We start from the raw sequence: 22,607 nt of genomic DNA, 5'->3' as shown, positions 1-22,607 counted from the left end.
TTCTGCCTCAGTTGCTCAAAATGCTGATTTCCTTCCCAAACTTTACAATTAGCCCAGTTACCAGTTTCAGTTTGACATATTTTGATATTGTCCTTTTATCTTTGTATCATTTCTGTTTTCCAATTTGTCTTTGACCATGCTTTGGCTGGCATACATAATTTGTTTTGGTAGATGGGATTCAGGTGTTCAAACGATGTGGCCCATCCAATGGAGTTGATGCTTAATGATCACGGCTTCAATGCTAGTAGAGTTTTCTTCTTCCATATCTCTGATCTCAGTTCACTAGTCTTATCATTTCACCCTTAAGATCCTTCTCAAGCAGTGCTGATGTTACTTTTCCAGATATCATATGTGCTGTCTGTAAGTAGTCCATGCTTCGCACCCATATGTAAGAGATGGTGTAAAAGTTGGGTGATATACCTAGAGCTAATCACGACCAGAAGCCGTACTCCCATATTTGAGGTGATGGATTTCAGTATCAATATTTACGTTTGCCAAAAGGTGGCTGCCAGGGTATGGGAAGCGTTCTTCATTCTGCAGGACTTTGCCTTGGACTGTGATTTTTGGGTATATGGCGGTATAGTTAGGTGCCAGTGGATGTAGGATCTGCATCTCCTGGATGTTAAGGCTTAGTTCAATACTTAAGTTTGCTTCATCAATACATTTAGGTTGCTTGTGGATCTTCTGAGTTTGCAAAAATGACATTATCATCTGCATATTGAATATCAATGGTGGTTGTAGTTGATACTTTTGTCTTCGCACATAGTCTATGGAGATTGAACAAATCCCCAGCAGTCCTGTGTTCTATTTTCTATGCACTTTTGCAGTTTACCAGTGACATGATGAGCCAGATAAACCTCTCTCAAACTATTTTGACCAAGTTAATTGTTTGTTGAGATAATAACTTAATGTGCCACTGCATATTCTGCAGCCCAGCTCACATTAGCCTGCAACATGTAAAAAACTATTGTCAGGTATAGACATAGAGCTTCAAAGTTTGATTCTTATAAGACAGTGTCTTTACCACAGACGAGAATATATAGTTACCATAAAAATGTCTTTTGGGGGTAAACCGACAGTTTAATACTGAAGTCTATTATTAACAAAGTCACATAAAAATTTTTGAAATAAAATTTTCACAGGTCAGACCTCATTGTTTTGTCAATTGCAATCGAGGTATTGTAGGATCAAGCTCACAGTTTCAGCTCAGTGTGTAAAGCAGCTCCAGAAGAATGTGACCCTCCCAAGCTATATCCATAAGGGACAATCAAGCAAAGTAGAAAGCCCAGTTAATCATCAAGGCAGAGTGGAGACATTTTCCAGGGAAAATAACTCTGACGAGAATATCAGTCCTTAAATGATTGAGCATTTCTGTGTCCAGGAGGAAAAATGTATTTTCTTGTACCCCTTGACAATCTGCTCGTCAGAGGATATGAGGATCAGCACCGATCGTGTTTAGTCACACCATCTGGTCCTTGATTGTAATTTGTAAAGCAATTAGGTCTAAACTGTGTTTTCTTAGTTTTACATACCACATACTTCGGTATATTATGAAGCATTAAGAATAGATGTACTTTTTTATTTTTAAATCAGCGTGTTTTACAGTATGAGTATTATTGGCTTATCCAAATTTTTGTTCCATTTTTCTCAGGGTAGTTCCACTGATCTGAAGTAATCCATGTTGATCTCGTCAGTACTCCTGTCGAGCTATTCCATGGAGATCTTGTGAAAATTATACCAGCTGGCAATGCAAATAACTCTGATCTTCCTAAATAGAGACACACATGCACACATTTGTAGCAAAACATTTTCACTGGCTGAAATCTGCCAAACAATTGTGTGGCAAAGTGCAAGCCTGTTCTTACTTCCACTAGGCTTTTTGTCAGCAAGTTGCTTTCTTCGTATTGTTTTTAATTGAGCTGCCTCAGTCTTGACCCCATTCTCTTCTGAACATGACCAATATATTCCAACTTTTTTTATTTTTATTTTGATTTTGTTGCCAATTCAATTGTTTTGAAATTTTTGAAGTCGCCAACACCTAGGAAATTGACATATCCTGCATTGTACCATGAGATAGACTTTTCAAAAATTTTCTTTGCCTGTTCAACTTCCATACCACGACTGCTTCCTCTGTAATTAGCTTGACAGCTTTCAGAATGTTTATTTTTAATTCTACAAGGGTATCTGCAATATTTTGAGAAAATTAAATCATCAGTTGCCTTCGCAATGTCTCCACTAGTGGCTGTTACAACACCGAGTGACTGATGCCTTCTCTCTTGCCAGGAACCATGTAAGCCTACAGTAAGGTCCATTATGTTGACACTGTTAGTGACATGAACAGCTTCTTCAACTGCTTTCTGCATAGTTTCTTGCGCAATATCTTCCACTACAGACATAATGTTTTGTTGGAAGTACTAAATTTTATGGAAGGCTTTCATAAGTTCATAAGACCACACATCATTTCTTCTGTGGTTGCACCTTTTCCGATAGAGAGAAGGACATAAACCAGTCTCAGATTAAGTTCAAATAACTTTCCTGGTTCTCTTTGCATCGAGTGACGAATAAAAAATGATACTTTGTAATTACACAATAGGATTATTTCACATGTATGGCCAAAGTGTGACTTGACTTGAAGCTCAATACCTCCCTGATTATAATTCTTACACCTGATATAATTTTTAAAAATATCTGACTGCACACTTATGTCAAATATTTCATTTACGTTGTTTTGATCTGTTTCCTGAGACATTTTATTCTAGCTGTCTTCATTTGTAGTCAGTTTCCTCTTGGATGCACTGCACTGGGAAGAAGGAGCCTCACTATCTGCTTCAGACCTAACCTCTGGATTTGCAAAAATGTTCTTCCAAACATGGTTCTTCCATTTGTCTTTCCACTTTCTATTACTCACTTGTGGCATTTTCGGTAAAAAAATGATTTTCAAACAAGAATGCACCCACTCTGTCTACCTACTCAACACACTTCAAAACAACACCCTCTTTGTACTTTGATGTACAACTGTCATATTTTCTGCCAGAGCTGCCAACCTCTGCACAGAATCCACACAGTGCAAAAGTCCTAGCCCTACCTCTGAAGAAAATAGAGGGAAGTTCAAAACATGTAAAAAATCTTTCTCCAACACAAAAACCTTGTCAAATGGGTCGGGAAACACCCACAAAGATTAGTGCAGGCCCTTTTTATTTATTTATTTTTAAATACTGAGAATTAAGTTAGATGTATGTCTTGAAACAAGTTAATCAGAAAACTTGGTAAAATTTAATTTATTTTTCATATTTTTCACATTCTGGGTGCCCTTAAAAATCGTGTCAGAAATCCATTTTAAGACTTTGTTTTATAATGTTTTATCCCAGATGCCATAGAACTGCCATTTTTCTTTCAAATGTCAACAGCAAAGACAATTTTTAGGAAGATTCACTAATTGGTGTGCATTTCAGCTATTCACCTTTGAACAGTGCGCTGCACACTTTGATGTCACATCAGCATATGTTTCTTGTATCAAAAGTTTTGCTGCATACATTCAGACCCCCCACCCCTCTCGAAAACAAAAGTTACTATATTTGTTATTTTTCAGTGAGTCACTGGCGTTGTTAATCTTCACCATTGCTCGAATTGCATTCATTTGCCGAGTATGGGTTTGGCAACCCCAGAGTCCCTGAGCTACCAGTTCCCTGTCACTGTAAGCTCTGCTCACGCATCAGCAACCTCCATGCTGCACGGTGGGAAACTTTGTGTGGCGCAGGGAGTGGGGATCTTGGCTTTACAGCCCGGTTTGTAGGGATTGTAAAAACCTCTGTAAAAGAAAACCTTGAATCCCAAGGTGTGCTATACGCTGATGGGATGCATGGCAGTTGATGAGGAAGGGTCATTAGCTGCAACCTCTGGGGAACCTGCTGCACCTTAGTTGTACAAGGCAGTCAGGGCTCTGTCTAGGTGGACTTTTATTTCTGTAGATGTTCAAGGGACAATCATGGATCCTTTGAAATCTTCTCATCCTCCTCCCAGTGGAAAAGGTGAACTGCTGGTAGGTACTAACACCCAGTCAAACAAGAGGGCCCATGCAGCCAGTCTTACAGGCTTGAGGATTACACATACTCTTTTAGTATTGAGTAACAGAACATATGCTGGTGGCCAGAATGTGTTCCTTATAATTAAACAGAAAGATCAGAGGTTCAAGAAAGTTTCAGTTTTTTACCTCCAAAAAGGTTTAGATGGAATCACTGGAAGTTTAAAATCTGTCAAGCTCTTGCTAAACGGGGCCCTGTTGGTAAAAACATCCAATTCCCAAGAAGTGAAGGACATCCAGAAAGCTCAGTGCCTCAGGGTGTATGCAATAGAAAGTGAACTGCACAACACCTTGAACTATAGCAAATGTGTTGTGACTTGCAGGGATGTGCTTGAGATTCTCTGAGAAGAACTGAAAGCTGAGAGGACTGAGGAATGCATCGTTGAGGCGTAGAACATAATGAAACTGGTGGATGGTGATCTCATGAAAACAGACTCCTTTGTACTTACTTTCAGCTGCACGAAACTTCCAGATCACGTTAAGTCTGGTTTCCTCCACCTCAGTGTACAGCCTTATTTTCCTAACCCCAATGTGCTGTTTTACATGTCAACACTTCAGACACACAACTGTAGGTTGTAATGGAGCAGACACTTCCGAAAAATGTGAAGATGTTGGTTGTTCATCTTCTTCAGAATGTGTGAACTACTCATGGGATCACCCTGTCTGGTGTAGGGACTGTAGTGTCTTCCTTAAAGAAAGGATGATAAGAGGTCAAAACAAGTCTCTCTCGTTTGGTGAGGCCAAAAAGATCTAGAAGTCCTGAAGTTTGCCTACCTCCGTTGCATCTGTTCTTAAACAACCAGTTCAGAAGACTGATGCTGCTACCCAAATGGAGGTTGCTAATGTCAGCACTAGCATCTGGTTTTGCCAGTGCCCTTATGTTGCTGCTGTTTCTTCAAAGCCTATACATCAGCCAAATCTGTTGTTGCTTAAGTTGCGGAGCTACCTCTTACTCCAAGGGTTCACTCTGGTCCACTGTCCAGTAGTGCCACTATCATTGCCACAGTTGTGGCTCCGAAGAATCCCCAGGCAAAACGTCAAGGACCAAGGGTTCACCACTGACAGTCAGGAAGTAAACAGTCCAATGATGTCAATGTCATTACTATGTGACATCTCTCTTGACTCTTCAGTAAAGGTAATGCACCTTGGTGTTGGTGTTGCACTGGGGCAGTCATTTCACCCAAAGACTGAGCCTCCACCCATTACGGGCTCTCCTCTCAAGCAGAAAACAGGGTGAAACTGCAACTCCTGTGATAGATGGCTCACATTTTACAGTGGTATGTTAATGGGTTCAGGACACATGTGAAGAAACTGGACTGCTAGTGTAGGAACACCCCCTGGGTCTGTGTTCACAAGAATCACATTTTAAAGCCACTGACACTCATGTGCTAAGAGGCCATATTCTTCATCAGAAGGATAACCTGCCTGGGGACAGAGCCAAGGGAGGGATTGCCATGTTTGTCAATAACATGCATCACTCCTCAGCTCTCACCGTGGGTGCTGACTTGCAAGCAGCTGCTTTTGAAATTCGTTAGTGTTGGAAGATCACTGTTTGCTCGCTGTATCTACCTTCGCGAGACTCGAAGGTAGATACAGGCTCTCATAGGTGTTGTGGAACAATTCCCACAACCATTTTTGCTACTGAGAGACTCAATGTCCACCATGCTTTTTGAGAGCCTCATGATGTCTCACAAGCTGTACATCCTCAACACAGGTACTAGCACACATTTCTGTGCTGTTACTGGGTCATTCTCAGCCATCGACCCCTTTTTCTGTTCTCTAGCTCTACTGTTTAGTGGGACGTCATTGACAACTTTCATTCCAGTTACACTTCCCACTCCACATCATTACCTGATGAGAAGCCACCAAAATGGATGGTCAGCAGGACCAAAATGGATGGTCAGTAGGACCAACTGGATGCAGTTGAGCCAGCTGGTTATGTCTGAACATCATGACAGTGCCTAGGAATGAGTGAACCACATCACATGAGTGATCCATCGTGCTGCTGACTTATTCATCCCAAAGTCCTTAGGGCATCTTAGGAGGTGACCTGTACCTCGGTGGACAGATGAGTGCTGTTAATCCATCTGGGACAGGTGTGCATCACTTCAGCAATTTAAATGCTGCACTACAGCAGACAACCTCCTTACCTTTAGAGTCGTGAGAGTAAAGGCTCAATGCATAATTAAGAACAACTAGTAAAGGTCATGGCAAGTGTTTGTGGAGTCTATCAACCATTCCACTTGTTCTACAAAAGTGTGGGAAGCCATCAGAAGGAATTCTAGTAAAAACAGTCATTTACCAATAGAGCAGTGCTGAAACAGGAGTGTCCTCAAACAATACCCAGAGACATCACTCAGACACTGGAAGAGCATTTTACAAAGGCCACTGCTAATTCCAGCCAGGATCCGGTGTTTTGCTGCTACCATGCGACTGTAGAGTAGGGCAAGTTGCATTTCAGATCCCACCATTCTGAGTCCTACAACTCCCAGTCTTCATGTGGGAGCTGGAATCAGCCCAGTATGAGACTCATGACACTGCAACTTGTTACAACCAAATCTGAGACTGCTGCTTTGACACTTGCCAGAAGTGTCAATGGAAGACCTTCTCGATTGTTTCAATTTTATATGGCAAACAGGTCACTTCCCCAACTAGTGGAGAGAGGCAATTTTGATACCTCTCCCCAAACCATGAAAGGATCTCTCATGACTCAGTAGTTATCTGAGTATTGCCTGAATGAGCTGTGTAGGAAACATCGTGGAGCGAATGATTAACCATTGTCAGGTCTGGTTGTTAGATATCAAGCAACTCCTTAGCCTCTCTGTGTGGATTCCGGAGATTTCCATCCACTGTCGACAGCCATACCCTAATAGAGCCAGCTGTTCAGCAGGCTTTCCTACGTAAATATAGCTATATCGACCTATTCTTAAATACCAGAAGATATACAATACTACTTGGAGACACAATAGTCTTGCACAATTGCGTCAGTGGGGCTTTCGTAGCCATTTACCCTTCTTCATATGGCCTTTCCTGTCTCAGCAGGTGTTTAGGACTCGAGTTGGTGATACACTGTCAGATTGTTTCCATCAGGAGAATGGTGTCCTTCAGGGCAGTGTTTTAAGTGTTCTCCTCTTTATCATAGCCATAAGCAGCATATTTTCTATGGTAAGGCATTGTGCTTATTTGTGGATGATTTTGCTGTTTTGTGTTCCTTCTCCGTGGTTACAACAGTGAACCATGAGTTGCAACATAGTTCTGAGTTTAGAGGAGTGGGCTGCATAGATGGGTTTTCAGTTTTCTGCAGATACGTGTGTGTGTGTGTGTGTGTGTGTGTGTGTGTGTATGTTCATTTTAATTATTCTTTTTGTTTGTTTAATTTATCTGCCTTGCATGCAAAGGACACCATCTGACATTTTAGCAACTCAGTGGGTTTCCTCAACATCATTTTTTACTCCAAACTATCGTGGTTGCCACAGCTGAGAGACCTGAAAGCCGGTATTCTGAAGGCACTGAGCATCATGAAATGCCTTAGCCACAAGTCTTGGGGAGCAGAAAGGACGCACCTGCTCCAGTTCTATAGTGCTTTCATGTATTCATGGCTAGACCATGGGTGCACAGTATGTGGATTGGTGGGGCCTTCTTATTTGGAGATCATTGATGCTGTCCACCATGAGGAGATTAGGCTGGCCACAGGTGCTTATAGGACCGGCCCCATACCCAGTCTCTGTGCTGAGGCTGGTGAACCAGCACTTAAAATTTGATGACAACTTCTCAAGGTGCATCAGGCATTTAAGTGCCTCACAGCTCCAAATTTATCGGGATACTACACTGTTGCATGTCCACCACTGGAATACCTTTTCTCCCATTGTTCATGAGCAACAAGGCCATTTGGAATCCGCATTTGGCATGTGCTGGTGTCACTTGGAGTGGTACAAGTAGTACAACCTCAAATCCAGGATTTTAGTCGTCTGCTACCTGGTTAAGCAGGGGTGCAGACTTTTTGATTTAGTGCAGTACAGGAGAGATTTCACTCCTGCTTCTTTTATTATTATTATTATTATTATTATTATTATTATTATTATTACATGCATATGGACCCTTTCAGATCAAACATTACATTTATGATGAAGGTTTTGCTCATGTACAGCACTTCAAGTTTAATCACTGTATTATAATGTTTGATCTTTTTATGAATGAACATACATTTCTTATTGTAGATTTCATGCTTTCTCCCATATGCTTGTTTGAGCTTCTGTAAACAAACTTTCTGTGCTCCCTTGTCCAACACTGTTGGTTCTATAATCCCACTGAGGTATTTGAAGTGTGGAACTTGTTTGATCTGCCCATATTTTGTGTTCAGTTCCTGAATGTCGAATTTAGTGCAAATGAACTTAGTTTTCTTGAATGAAATTTGTAGTCCAGTTTTCTCAATGCATTCCTTGAGGACTCCAATCTGTTTGATTGCTGTATTTCCGCAGGCTGCTAGTATTGCTAGGTCATCTGCAAAAGCTAAACAACTGACCTTGATGTCCTCATTCTGTTGTACAAGTTGAATGAGTTTCCAGTGGTCCTGGGTTTTAAATTCTTTCTCCCAATCTTGGATGACTTTATCCAGAACAAGGTTGAACAGCAGTGATGACAATCCATCACCTTGTCGCACACCGGTCTTTATGCCAAAGGGCTCTGACAATTTGACCATGAATTTCACTTTTGACTATGTGCCCGTGACTGTTTCCGTGATGAGTCTTAATGTCTTTCGATCAAGGCCCTGTTTTTCTAAGATGTTAGAGGGGCTGTTGATCCACTGAGTCATATGCCTTCTTGAAGTCGACGAACATACAGATGACCAGAGATCTTTGGGTTGCTCTCTATTTCAATAGCGTCTTCAAATTTAATATTTGTTCAACAGAAGAAAGCCCCGGTCGGAAACTGGCTTGATAGTCACCAATTTTGTTTTCATGCTGTTGTTGTGTTCTTTGAAGAAGACACGCAGATAGAATTTTGTAGGTGACTTCAAGGGGAGAAATCTCTCTGATGTTATTGGCATCTGTTCTGTCACCTTTCTTGTGTAACAGATGGATGAGCGCACAGTTCTATTCTTCCGGTACTTTTCCGTTTTCCATATGTCTATGATGATTTGTGTGAGCTCCTCAAGTGTATTTGGGCCTGTGTTCTTCAATAGTTCTGCAACTATACCATCTTCTCCATATGCCCTATTACCCTATTATTCTTGAGTCTGAAGATGTGTTTATGGATTTCTTCTTTGGTATGTGATGAAAATTCTGGGTTTACTTGTGCGGGAGTCTCTTTGGGCCATCTTGATGTAGGCTCCTGCCAATTGAGTAGCTCTGAGAAATTTCGAGCCAGTTCTCTACAATTACCTGGGTTGGTCAGTGTGAGTTTGCTGTCTGATTTCGCAAACAGAAGTTCTGAGGGACGTATCCTCGAATCCTCCCTGCGAACGTTCTGTAAAAGTCTCAAGTATTGTGATTTTGGAAGTCTCTTTCTGTCGAGTCCGACTGGTCCTTCATGTGCCTCCTCTTTGTTTGTCTGATAATTTTTTAGGCTTTCTTTCTGGTCTGAAGGTATTGTATTGTTGAGTCTCCATTGATTTTTTTAGTTATATTTCTGGAAAGCAATCTTTCGTTCTTCCAGTGCTTCTTCACATGCGGAGTCCCACTATGGGTGTTTTGTATTCTTCTTCAGTGGTCCTGCCTCTTTGGCTATGTAGCCCATAGCTCTTGGTCTCGCAGTCGTGTTCTCGCTTCCCGAGCATAGGGTCCTGAGTTTGATTCCCGGCAGGGTCAGATTTTCACCTGCCTCGAGATGACTGGGTGTTTGTGTTGTCATCATCATCTTGAAAGTGGCGAGATTGGGCTGAGCAAAGGTTCGGAATTTGTACGGGTGCTGATAACCGTGCAATTGACCGCCCCACAAACCAATCATCATCATCACAATCACCACCACCATGATCTTTGGCTATCTTGATTATCTTGTTACGGAATTGGTGCCAGGTGCCTGCATTTTCCTTTTCCCATTCTTCTTTTATTTTACTTTCTTTGACCTTTTGGTGTCGAATTTTTGAGGATGAGTTTTCTTGTGGTGGATTCTTTTCAGAGTGAATTTCACTTTCATCCATACTAGATAGTGGTCAGAGGCACTGTTGGCTCCTCTTCAGACTTGCATGTCATGAATTTCCTTCTGTGAAGGGTGTGTGACAATCACGTGGTCGTTCTGATATTCTCTGAGAGGCTGTATAGGAGATCTCCAAGTCTTCTGTTTTTGAGGATGTTTCCTCAGTGAGGTGGTCATTATCTTCAGATTGTTCTGTTGACACACGTCAATGAGTCTCATGCCATTCTTGTTGGTGAATTTATGGGCCGGGATTTTACTTGCGGTCTTTTGGTATCCTTTTCTCTGCCAGTCTGGGCATTGAAGTTGTGTAGTAATATCTTTGTGACTTCTTTGGGGCCTATTGCCATAATCTTCTCGAGTTTAGACCAAAACTGCTCTACCTTTGCAGATCTCTTATTTTCCATGTTCGTGGGTGCATGACGTTAATTAGTGTGTATTTTTTGTCTGCAGATTGTATGCGCATTGTCATTAGTCTATTATTTATGGGGGTGACTTCTGTAATTGAATAAACTATGCTCTTGTGAATGACAGATGCCATACCTAGGAGTGGGGTGCCATCTCTTCCTATTTGTCTTTTTTTACTTTTGAAGATACGGTACTTACTATAGTCTAGTGAGTTTTCATCTGTAAGTCGTGTTTCCTGAAGAGAGATTGCACTCCTACTTATGTTTTCAATATGATATTTTCTGACATTTTATATGAGCACCACAACTACATGGGTCTAAGCAGAAAGGGGGGGGGGGGGAGCAAACTGGTGGTTGCTCTGTTGTTTTCCCAGGCTGTGTCCTCAAGGTCCAACTGCCTCAAGACTTTACTGTGTTTGATGCAGAATTATAAGCGATCTTGTGGATACTGGAGCAGATGAGATGGTCTCCCAGTTTTAAATTTCTTGTGTGCTCCGATTCTCTGAGTGCCTTTCACTCTCTGCAACATTTTTACACGTCAGGTAAAGTAATTCACAGGTAATCCAGGATGCCCTCCTAAAACGATGAAGAATGGGGAAGGGGGTGTCATTTTGTTGGGTACAGGGCACAAGGGATTTGTAGGGAACGAAAGGACAGATCTAGCAGTCAAGAGGGCATGTTGTGATACTCAGTTGTTTCAGTGTGCCATCTCTCTGCATGCTATAGTCTCACTGTTGAGATCAAAAGTCTTGCATCAGTGGGAGGATAAATGGATGGAAGTGGCGGACAGTAAGTGCCATCTAGTAAAGCCCACAACACAGCCATGGTGGACCTCCTTGCTGCCATGTCGATGGGACAAGGTCATCCATACTCATCTTCGCATAGGCCACAGCCTTATAACACGTGGCTTCTTGACCTGGAGAGATGCCCTCAATGTGCATCACAATTTTATTGGACTGTTTCATTTTCCGACCAGTGGGCCACAGTGGATTTGCCAACAGGTCTGCCCTCTGTTTTAATTAATGTCCAAACGAATCTAGTTTGAGTTTTAAAGTTTTGTGAATCATCCAATATTTTTCCCAAGAGTTTATGGGAATGGTTTTAATGTGTTCGCAGAGTGACTGACTCTCATGTTTTTTGTGAGTAGTCAACTAGTCACATTTCCATGTGCCTTTCTTTTAGCTCCTGTATCATTTTACTTATGCTTTAATCTCCCGTATAGCACATTTTAGAATTTCTTCATTGTCTTAGTGCATAAGTTAACATTTTCACTGTTTTACCCACATTCTTTCTTTTAACATGTGTAAGGGCGCTCGTAACCTCACCGTGTAGTGCTCGTTAGTGCCACACACACACACACACACACACACACACACACTCACACTCACACTCACACTCACTCTCTCTCTCTCTCTCTCTCTCTCTCTCTCTCTCTCTCTCTCTCTATCACAAGTCACATACTTTCTAACAACCACCAAATTCTCATGGTGTCTTCTTCATAAATGTCAATCGTGATGTCACTGAGCTGACAAATTGCAGACTGCATTCCTTTAAGCCCAGACTGTGGACTTTGTTTCTCAAGTTCACTACAAGTGCCATCTACAGCTGTGCCCACAGTTCTACTACAAAAAGCAGTGAGCCCAAGGTGAAGTACATGGTGTGCCTACAGTGCTGTGTTGGCTGTACCCGTCATTGTAGTGCAGTAAACAAAACTGAGTGGTGTAATTTACTGTAAGTTAACGACCAACCAAAGGTTGGTTTGAATGTCCCAGTGTGTTAATAGACATGAAATAATTGGAAGGAATATACCTTTGCTTTGTCAGATCTTTGGACTGACTTACCCAGCCAATCACAGGAGACCTACTGATAAAGATGAATTCCGAATCATGATGCAGCTTGACATTTTTCACATTGACATGTCATTCCCAGAGGTAAAGAAGCATAAAATGACTCGAAGGGTAGCAGGGATTAAATGCTGGGCACTTGAGTTTATAATCTAAATACACATAAAAAATTACTTTACAGCTTTTCCAGGGCTAATTTAATTGTTTTACATACTTTATAATAAGTACTTCAAATTTGGATGAGGGTTGCTGCCACAGGCAGCAAGAATAAATGGACTTCATTTCCTTCAGTGATGGAATACAACAAAGCAGTCATTCGCACTTGAGTCAACACTACTTGGTTCCAATACACTGATAGTCATTGATGTGGCACTGGTAGAGCCCTGACAAGACATCTGATGTTACATTATGTGATACAACAGTATTCATGTTTTGTTGTTATAAGAGAAAAGTTAATTTTCTGCCGTAAACACGAAATTTATTTTTCAATGTACTGTATCAAGTACTTACTTTGAATAACCAAAAATTAAAGAGTGACCAAAGAATTATTTCAATAATATTCATGGCTACAATGCAGCATTTGCTGTGGTCAGGTCCGAGGCAAAACTTTCATACACAGTTTTACATGCAACATATCGCTTTTTAAGATACATGACTTTATCATTGGTCACCTCCAATGACTTCTGTGTGTGTGGTCATTCACCATGTCATGCACAGTTACATTTTTATGAGATCAACATATTAGATCAAATTTCAGGTACAGGCAATACTAGAAGAAATTAATGTATCTCTTGGGACCCACTATTAGGTAGCACAGATGTGTACTGAGGGCTGCCGCCTCTCCAGGACACTGGCAACACCATCACAGAAGGTACAGGATAAATAGTGCAATCACAACATAAGCACAATGTGTTTGTTGTCAACCATGTATCTTGCAGCCACCACAGGTAGCACACATAGTCAGCTTTGCTGCTGTTAGTGCAGGCATCACGGGCATCGACTCCTGTTCTGCTGATCAAATGTCCACCAATTGCTGGAGGAGTATTCTTCTGCCAGGCAGCTATAAAGAATGCCAACTGGAGCCAGTTTGCATGGGGAATCACTCCAGCCCAAGCATCAGCCACAATCAACGGTCCTTCGATTAGTGCTCCTAGGTCCCAGTGCATTCCTTCTCTCGGAGACGCGTCCAAGTCTTCACTCTGTGCCTCTCAAGTTCTCAATAGTGGCTGTCAACATGTCATGCCGAGCCACATTCCAAGTCTTCACTCTGCATCTTGTTTGAGTTCCTCCACGCTGGGCTCGACAGCAGCCACACCTGAGGCCTCTCAGTGTGGAACGCACTATTGCTCCCAGAGCATGGCAGCTGTGTCCGCAGCCCATTCAATGAAACCCATCTATCCACAGTATTAAGTGATTTTTGCAGCAGAAAAAAGCACAAAGTTCTTTAAAATGTCACAGGAAATGCATTAACAAATGACCAAATACAGCAAAACCATGGGAGGTGGCAACTGTTTACTCCCGCCCTCAGCATCTGCACTGCTAGATCACCATGTGTGAAAGGATCAAACACAGCTGAATCAGCGCAACCAGTCCTGTGGACTAGCAGGTTATTCAGTCAAATTGCCAGCGTGTAGAGCCTTATGGGGGCTTTGTCTTTAGTCAAGAATGTGACTTACCCGTGTGACCAAATTGCCAGTGACCAAAATGCAAGCATATTTTGGCTGGGTAGGAGCAAGCAAGGGAGAAATGTAATTGGTTTGTTTCCACTCTTGGACAGTATTGGCAAAAAAAATAATGATTTTTAATTTCCAATTTTCCAATCTTATTTTACCCAACCATACAGCTGTGCATTTTAAAGTGTTGCTTCAGGGAGAAAGAAGTGCACCAGCCATGCGTCGTATTTGCCTGCTGGATTAATAAGGAGGGTTGGTATGCTGGCCATTCTGGATCCGTTTCCACATATCCCCTGACGTGAATACTGGGCTTTTACCCAAGTCCTGCCTCATATACATGATTTTTAAATATGTAGATACCTTTTTGCTGACATTCACACTATGCACAAACAGTTAGGGCACACATATTCTGTCCTGGGGGGTAACTGGGTAGCAACGGGAATCGCATCAGGCCATCCTTTAAATGAAGCATGCTAAAACCCTTAATAACCACGCTGACCCTGCATTGGTGTGGGACAGAAGCACAAGAAAAAGAGTAATGTACAGTCTCCTTTTCTTTATGTATGATCATTAAAAAGTCACTGCTGGGAGATAGTTCCAGTTCGTTACCAAAATAATTATTTCCAGAATAGTTAAGAGAATTGTACACAAGCTCAGATTTATTTATTGATTGATTATTGCCACATTGATATTGTATCCACATGTTTACTCTGTGTTGCTATGTGTTAGAATGTTTGCCACAATAGCTTGACTGTTGGGCACCTTCTGATTATCTCAGGCCATCTAGACCCTAGTTACTGCAGCCACATAATTATTTTTTTGTTATGTCTGTTGTGGGTTATTGTATCTCTCTGCATATTTCAGTTATACTTCCATCCACTACGTAATAAATGTTTTCTATTAAATTATTGTGCCACAGGAGGTACCATTGAAATAGAGGGATGTAGATATATTTCTGTAATGCCTTGCATAATTTGAAAAACTTTGATTATATGAATGGAATTTTATTTGTTGATAGTATACCTTATCTTGTTTTTATAGATAATGTGCAAATCAGTAATTGATGAAATCAAGAATCAACTTTTTTTTTTGGAATTTTGCTGCAGGTCTTCAGTGATCATGAAGATAGCTTTGTGACATTTGAAGAAATTGGTGTCTGGTGTACGTCACGTGATAATTCTGCTACATACTTAGTTCCTTCTGGTGTAGAACCAGCATTTTGGGACTGGATTGGAGTGTATAAGGTGAAATATTATTTTGTGTAATTAGTAACTAAATAGCTATCACTTGTCTGAAATAGAGAAAAAGTGCTGTATGAAGTGCCATGTGACATTACAGGCTCTAAGCCTTATATTAGTTTGATGCTAGAAGAGTAGTTAGCAGTTGAAATAAGCAGTTTTTCCTTGGAGAGAAGAATTAGCTGTTATTTGTGAGCTTGGGCATTGTTATTGCATAATGTCTGCTCGAGGTCTGAACATTTTCACCCAGGTTTTGAGAGCCATGAGTTTTGAAATCAAATTTGAAGTACCAGATAAATGATTGTTTTAACTTAGAAACTTGTGTTCATCTATTTCATTTACTAACTGTGGCTGCATGTAATTATGGCCTTCTATTATGTTATAGACAATGGAAGATAGCCAATGAGACTTTTGGACTCAATGAGAAAATTCATACTAACCCCTAGACAGCAGGATTCTTCCAGTAAGAAGTTGTGATCCAACTCCTACTAAAAAATTCTAACCCCACTTGGTTTAACATCAATCATTTCATTTTTTTGTCTGGAAATGCAAACATTGAAGCTTAGGCCTTTTTTACATTCATTGAAAAAAACAAACTACTGTAACCATTCACATTTATTATATTTTTGACCCATTTCAGAGGTGTTTTACTTGTTTATCATCAGGTGGATTTATACATTAATTAATAATGCATGGCTGTGTTGTATGTACCACTTTTGGGTAACTTGACACTTTCTGGCAGCAGAAGACAAAAGAAACTATTTCAGTACAACACTCAAAATTAGATGGATGTATTGATTGTTCAGGAGTTCTTGTTGCAGCGTCTTATCTCCCATCTCATCTTCACCTAATTCCTCTCATTTTTCTATAACACTGTCTTTAAGTTCATTTTCCATGTGTAGCCCCTCCCAGCTTTCCTTCTTTGCTTAGTACTGGTTTTCCATCTAAGCTTTTGATATTCATATAGCTACTTCTTTTTTCAAAAGGCCTCTTTTATTTTACTGTAGGTATTATTGAGTTTCCCCTAGTTATACATGCTTCTATATACTTTCATTTGTCCTCTAGTCATTCTTGCTTAGCCATTTTGCACTTTTTGTCAATCCCATTTTATAAGCAATTGAAAGTCCAGGATGGAATAATGACAGTATTACAAAAAGGATACATTACTATTCACCTTACAGAGGAGACTTTGGGTTGTAGACAAGCACAATGAAAAAACTGCTAAAAATTTACACGATGACTGTCTCAGCCAGCTGAGGTCGTACTACAGACTGCGTCAGAGCCTTGTTGGCGATAGTCTGCACGGATGGTAGGTGTGATGTGGAGGCTGGGTGGTGCCTGAAGGGAAGGGAAGGGAAGGGAAGGAAAGGGAAGGGAAGGGAAGGGATAGCATGGTTGGGGTAGGGGAAGGTGTAGTGCTGCTTTTGAGAGCCTGCAGGGACATAATGGAGACAGGGAAGGACTGGTAGGTGCACTCAGGAGGTTTGTTGGGAGATGGGGCGGGGGGGGGGGGGGGGGCGTACTGGTGGGTGCGATGGTGGAAGAAAAGGCTATGTAGTGCTGGAGTGGGAGCAGGGAGAGGTGGATAGGTGAAGAACAGGAACTATGAAAGGCTGAATGCTGGGGGTTTTGGGATCATAGGATGTACAAGGGGGTACCCAAAAGAAATTTAATTTCTTTTTGGTGGCATAGCTTTTGTAGTACTGCGTTTTGCTTCCAGGAGTGCATAGAGTGAACATTCGAGAGTCAGTAAGCCAAGTGCCATTGCTGGAGGTCAAGACTAGTTCCACCAGAGTTTATAGTGACAACTGTTCTGTGTGATTGTCGTTTTTGCAATGGCTGCTTTCTGTGAACAGCCTGCACCTGTGGAATTCTGCTTTTTGCTTGGAAAAAGTGGAACAGAAACTCTTGAAATGTTAAAAACAGCATACGAGGACTGCGTATGGAGGAAACTTAAGTGTTTGAATGATTTTCCAATTTTAAAAACAGTGAAATGTCAGTTGATGACAAACCTCATTCTGGTGCCCTTCCATGGCCCAAACCTGTGAATGTGTTGACAACCTTCATGCAATCATCATTGGAGATTGATGACGGACCATTGAAGAAATTGTTGAGCTTTCAGCGGTGATCTGGAGTTTAGTGTAGTCAGTTGTGGTAGAAGATTTGGGAATGAAATGAGTGGTTGCCAAATTTGTGCCAAGACTGCTGACAGAATAAAAACTAGGTCACATGGAAGCATGCTGTACTTTGAAAGGAGAGTCCCAAACTGATCCAAACAAAAATTATCATATGTGATGAAACTTGGTGCCATGCTTACGATCCTGAATGAAAGCAACAGTCAAGCCAGCAGTAGACTTAAATTTGCTGCACTCAAGAAAGCTCTTCAGGTGAAATCAAACATTGAAAGAATGCTGATTTGTTTTTCTCAATGTGAGGAGTTGTCTATTCAGAATTTATTCCGCAGGGTAAGAGAATTAAAAAGACTTTCTGCTTGGAAGTTTTGAAAATATTGCACAACAGGGTACAGCGGAAATCGCTTGGTTTGTGGCAGTTGGATGATGAGTTTTTCCATCATAATGCCTCTTCTCGCACAGGCCTATCTGTGCCACAATTCTTGACTGAAAATGGTATGACCCTTGTTCCTCAACCCCATTATTACCCATCTTTACTCCATGTCACTTCTTTTTGTTTACCAGAATGAAAAAATGTGAAAGGAAAGCATTTTGCTTGTGTTGCTGAGGTTAAGAAAAAACAATGGAGGCACTATTAAGCATCATTAAAGATGAGTTTAAACAGTGTTTTCAAAAGTAGAATAAGAGATTAGACATGTGTACAAAAGCAAGTGGACAATACTGTGAAGAGGTTGAAGGTTTATGCTTATAATGTGACTAAATAAGTTTAAAAACATTGGTTGGGTTTCCTTTGGGTACCCCCTCATATAGCTTGTAGAGTTCCTCCTTGTGCAGTTCAGACAAGCTAGTGTTGGTAGGAAGCATCCAGATGGTGTAAGCTGTGAGGAAGTCATTGAATTGAAGGACGTTGTGTTGGCCAGCATCTGCAGCAGCTCTGTGCTCCATCTATCTCTTGGCCACAGCATGTCAGTGGTCAGATATGTTGTTGGTTGAATTAAATCTTCTCAGTTTTCAAGCCACATCAGTTTGAATAAAAATCTCAAGTTTTAGATGACTGTTGGGAGCTGAAGACTTTTATTTGCATTCACGCAGCATGAAAACTGAGAAGATTTTATTCAGACATGTCACTACAAGAGACTCAGAGGACACAGATTTTTAGTTGTCATGCCCATACATAATGCAGCTTAGTTTGTAGATCATACGACTGCTTTCAGAGGTAGAGCTGCGTTTGATGGAATAGGAGGTGCCTATGACAAGACTGCCATTGGTGTTGGTGGAAGGATGTTTTGAGAGGTCGTGCAACCAGGTTTGTTGCGGCGATATGAGCTATTGAGGAAAGGTGGTGGGAGCAGTGATGGGCAAGGATATTGTGTAGGTTCAATGGGTGGCAGAATACCACTGTGGGATGGACGGAGAGGATAGTAGGTAGGATCTTCCTCATTTCAGGGCATGATGAGAGGTAGTTGAAACCTGACAGAGAAAGTGATTCAGTTGCTCCAGTCCCAAGTGATACTGAGCCACAAGGCAATTGTTTCTTTGTGGCCAGACAGTGGGTATGTGGGAGATGGTAGGTGACTAGAAGGACAAGGCACAGGAGATGTTTTTCTGCTAGAGGTTAGCTCACTAATTCTAGTTCGTGAAAGCCTCAGTCAGACCTTTGGTATATTTCGAGATGGACTGCTCATCACTACAGATATGATAACTGGTGGCTAGGCTGTATGGAAGCAGCTGGAATGTATTGCAGCTGTCGAAGTGTAGGTATTGCTGGTGGTTCGTAGGTTTTGTATGGACAGTGTTACTGATGTAGCCCTCTTTGGCGTAGAGGTCAACATCGAGTAAGGTGTCTTGTTGGGGGCACAAGGTGTTCTTGTTCTGGATGGATGTGGATAGGTTGTCCTCACTTTTGGTGCAGATCACAAACATCTGAACCAGGTGAGGTGGTTTCGAATTCTGGATGGTTAGGAAGGATTCCTCAGGAAGACTCATGAATATGTGCCTCACCAGGTTTAGTTTCATTGATGACATCTTAGTGATTTGGACTATGGTTGAGGACACCCTATCCACATTCCTCTAGAATCCCAACACCTTCTACCCCATTCACTTTACCTAGTCCTTCTCAACCCAATAAACCACATTACTCAATGTTGACCTCTACCTCAAGGATGGCTACATTTGTTCCTCCATCCATATCAAAATATTTCTCTACTTTGACAGCTGCCACTGATTCCATCCCAGGAAGTCCCGTCCCTATAGCCTAGCCATCTGTTGTTGTCGATCTGTTGTGATGAGCAGTTCCTCTCCAATTATACCAAGGATCTACTGAGGCTTCACAAACTGAAATTGTCCTCCCAACATTGTACAGAAACATGTCTCTCATGCCTTGTTTCTCTGCTTACTCAACACCTCCCATACACCCAAAATACAGCCGCAAAGGAGCACTTCCATCATGACACAGTACCATCCAGGACTGGAGCCACTGAATCACATTTTCCACTAGGATTAAAACTACCTCTTATTGTGCTCTGAAATGAGAAATGTTCTACCCACTAACATACAGAGGTCTTCCAACATCCACTAAACCTACACAATACCCTCGTCCATAAATTTTCCATGCCTGCTCCCAGCCCCTAGCCTCATGGCTCATATCCCTGCAATAGTCCTAGATGCAAGATCTGTCCCATACATCCTCCCACCACCACCTACTACATTGCAGTCATAGGCATCTCTTATCCTGCCAATGGCAGGATTACCTGTAAAAGCAGGCATGTGATCTACAAACTAAGTTGCAACCACTGTGCTGCTTTCTATGTGGGCGTGACAACCAACAAGCAATCTGTCCACCATCAAACTGTGGCTAAGACACAGCTAGACCACCCAGTTGCTGAACATGCTGCACAGTGACTGCTTCACAGCTGCACAGTGACTGCTTCACAGCCTATGCCATATGGATCCTTCCTACCAACACCAGCTTTTCAGAATTGTTCTGCTAGGACCTCTCACTGCGGTATATCCTACATTTCTGTAACCACCCCGGCCTCATCCTTCACTAGTCCCTGTCCTTGGCCAACCTATCCCCTTTCCTGCTCCCACTCCAGAGCTATACAGACTTCTATTCCACCCACCCACCCACCCACCCACCACCAGACTACACAGCCCTCTATTCTACCAAAGCATCCACCAATCCTTTTCCCTTCCTCTATTGCACTCCTTTTCCCTTCCTCTATTGCTCTACTTTTCCCCACCCCCTCCTCCTTCAAACCTCCCAACTGGACCTACAAGCCCTACCGTTTATTACCATGTTGACTTTTACACACAAAACCCAACATTACAGTATTCTCGAACTTGAAAGAACAGAAAAGAAAGAAATGCTGCATCAAGCAAAAAGCATGTGTATGTATTAAAGGTTTATTTTACATGTAGTACTCCTTAGCATCAGGTGCTTCTATATTTGAGCGATGAGCAGAACATTTGGCGATTCTGGGTGCCTGCACTGGGATGTCCAAAGGTTTTCTTCTTGGAAAATTTCTTCATATTTTGTTTCTCCGTATCGTTCCAGTGTGTTCTTATTACAGTTTCTACCATGTCATAGCAGAGGATGAGATCTAATGCAACAGCCTGAAGTTGCCATGAAAACAAAACAGTAATTTCAAATACAGTGGTGGCTACTGTCAAAGTTAAGACAAAGTCATATCATTGAATAGAAGCCAGAAGACTTGCACTTTCCAATGACGGAGAAGTTCTGTCCATTTCTTCAAGGAACTGTACAATAGTCAAAGAGCTCTTTGAATTGAAGGAGTGCTAATGCCTTTCAAGCCAGCTTGTGTCACTAAGATTTTGTTTCTTAACTCTTTTTGTCTCTGGGTGTTTTTCAAGGATAGTTCGTTTGATAAGTATCAACCTTTTTGCTGACACTCTCACAATATTGGTAACACAACTTACAAATCGCATCATATTGTGAATACTATGCAATCTGCAGGCCCTCACAATAGCTAGGTTTAGTTTATGTGCTGCACAATGCGTATAAGTCACTAGCGGTTGGAGCTGCTTTATTCAGGATTATATGCCACTGAACTTTCAGACATGTTGGCACTTCCATCATAACCTTGACCTCTCAAATTCTTAACTTGTAGGCTGACTTGATTTAATTCTTGACTGATTCGATCGCTTAATGCAGCACCAGTCATATCAGTTGCAGATAGAAAGCATATGAAGTCCTCATGTATTGTGCTTTTTGTAAATTCGGATACCTGATACGACAACTGAGTTGTTCTGTACCACTGGCATCCGTTGTTCCGTCACCAAGGAAAGCATAATATTTTGCTTCTTTTACATTGTCGAGTACCTTTTTCATAATGACAGAATGGCAACAATTGATCAGCTGATTCCGAGTTGTTTTGCTCAGATACGTAGCATTTTTTGGACAGTCTCTAAATGTTTCTGGAGGGATGAATCACCCGAATCAATGCGAAATTTTAAAAGCGCTCGAAATTTTCCTTGGCTGATTTCATCACTCAGTGTACCATCATCTCGGTGGCCTCTTAACGGTATGTTTTCTCGATCACATAATGTGATCGTCTTCACTGGAGGAATCAGCTGCTCTTTGTTTGATTTAATAATTTTCAGTTTCTCAATTCTGATTAAGTTATTTACAGCTTTTTCAGGTTTTTCATATGAACTTTTGAAATGTGTGCTTTTTAAAACTGCCATTTTGTGATAATCTGTGGTGGAATGGTTTCTGAAGCTTTCTAGTGCTTTTTTGTATTTGCAAAGCGGATGAGTGACTAAAGATCTTAGAGCCACAGAATGCTTTCCCCCATTATCTGCACAAGAAAATAGTATGCAAGACAAATAATATGCACTGTTATGTTGTTGGCTATAGATTAGCCAAGAGTATTTCTTTAGCCTGTAAGAACGAAACTTTCTTTTTTGTCCACCCTCTGCTGCTCCGAATATGCATAATTATGACATTGTTCTGAAGACTCCATCAGATGTTTATACTTTCCCTCATCACTGAGTACTTTTCCTACCACATAAGAAATATCAAAAGGATTTTCAGCGCAAGTAGTCAGTGTACTAGCCACTTCCACTGACACTGGTTCT

At 41.4% G+C, this 22,607-nt stretch overlaps 1 protein-coding gene across 1 annotated transcript in view; it reads left to right on the top strand.

Moving 5' to 3' along the window:
- The window catches only part of LOC126354435 (phosphatidylinositol 4,5-bisphosphate 5-phosphatase A-like), a 78,359-nt gene that overhangs the window by 42,657 nt on the left and 13,095 nt on the right, over positions 1-22,607 (top strand). The window contains exon 8 of the mRNA XM_050004121.1: positions 15,244-15,381. Within this exon, the coding sequence (XP_049860078.1) occupies positions 15,244-15,381 (138 nt within the window). The remainder of the gene's footprint in view (positions 1-15,243; positions 15,382-22,607) is intronic.

This window comes from Schistocerca gregaria, chromosome 1 (genome assembly GCF_023897955.1).
Source record: "Schistocerca gregaria isolate iqSchGreg1 chromosome 1, iqSchGreg1.2, whole genome shotgun sequence".
Taxonomy (NCBI): Eukaryota; Metazoa; Arthropoda; class Insecta; order Orthoptera; family Acrididae; genus Schistocerca; species Schistocerca gregaria.
Note: the sequence above shows the minus strand (reverse complement) of the source record. Positions and strands in the feature narration are given on the sequence as shown.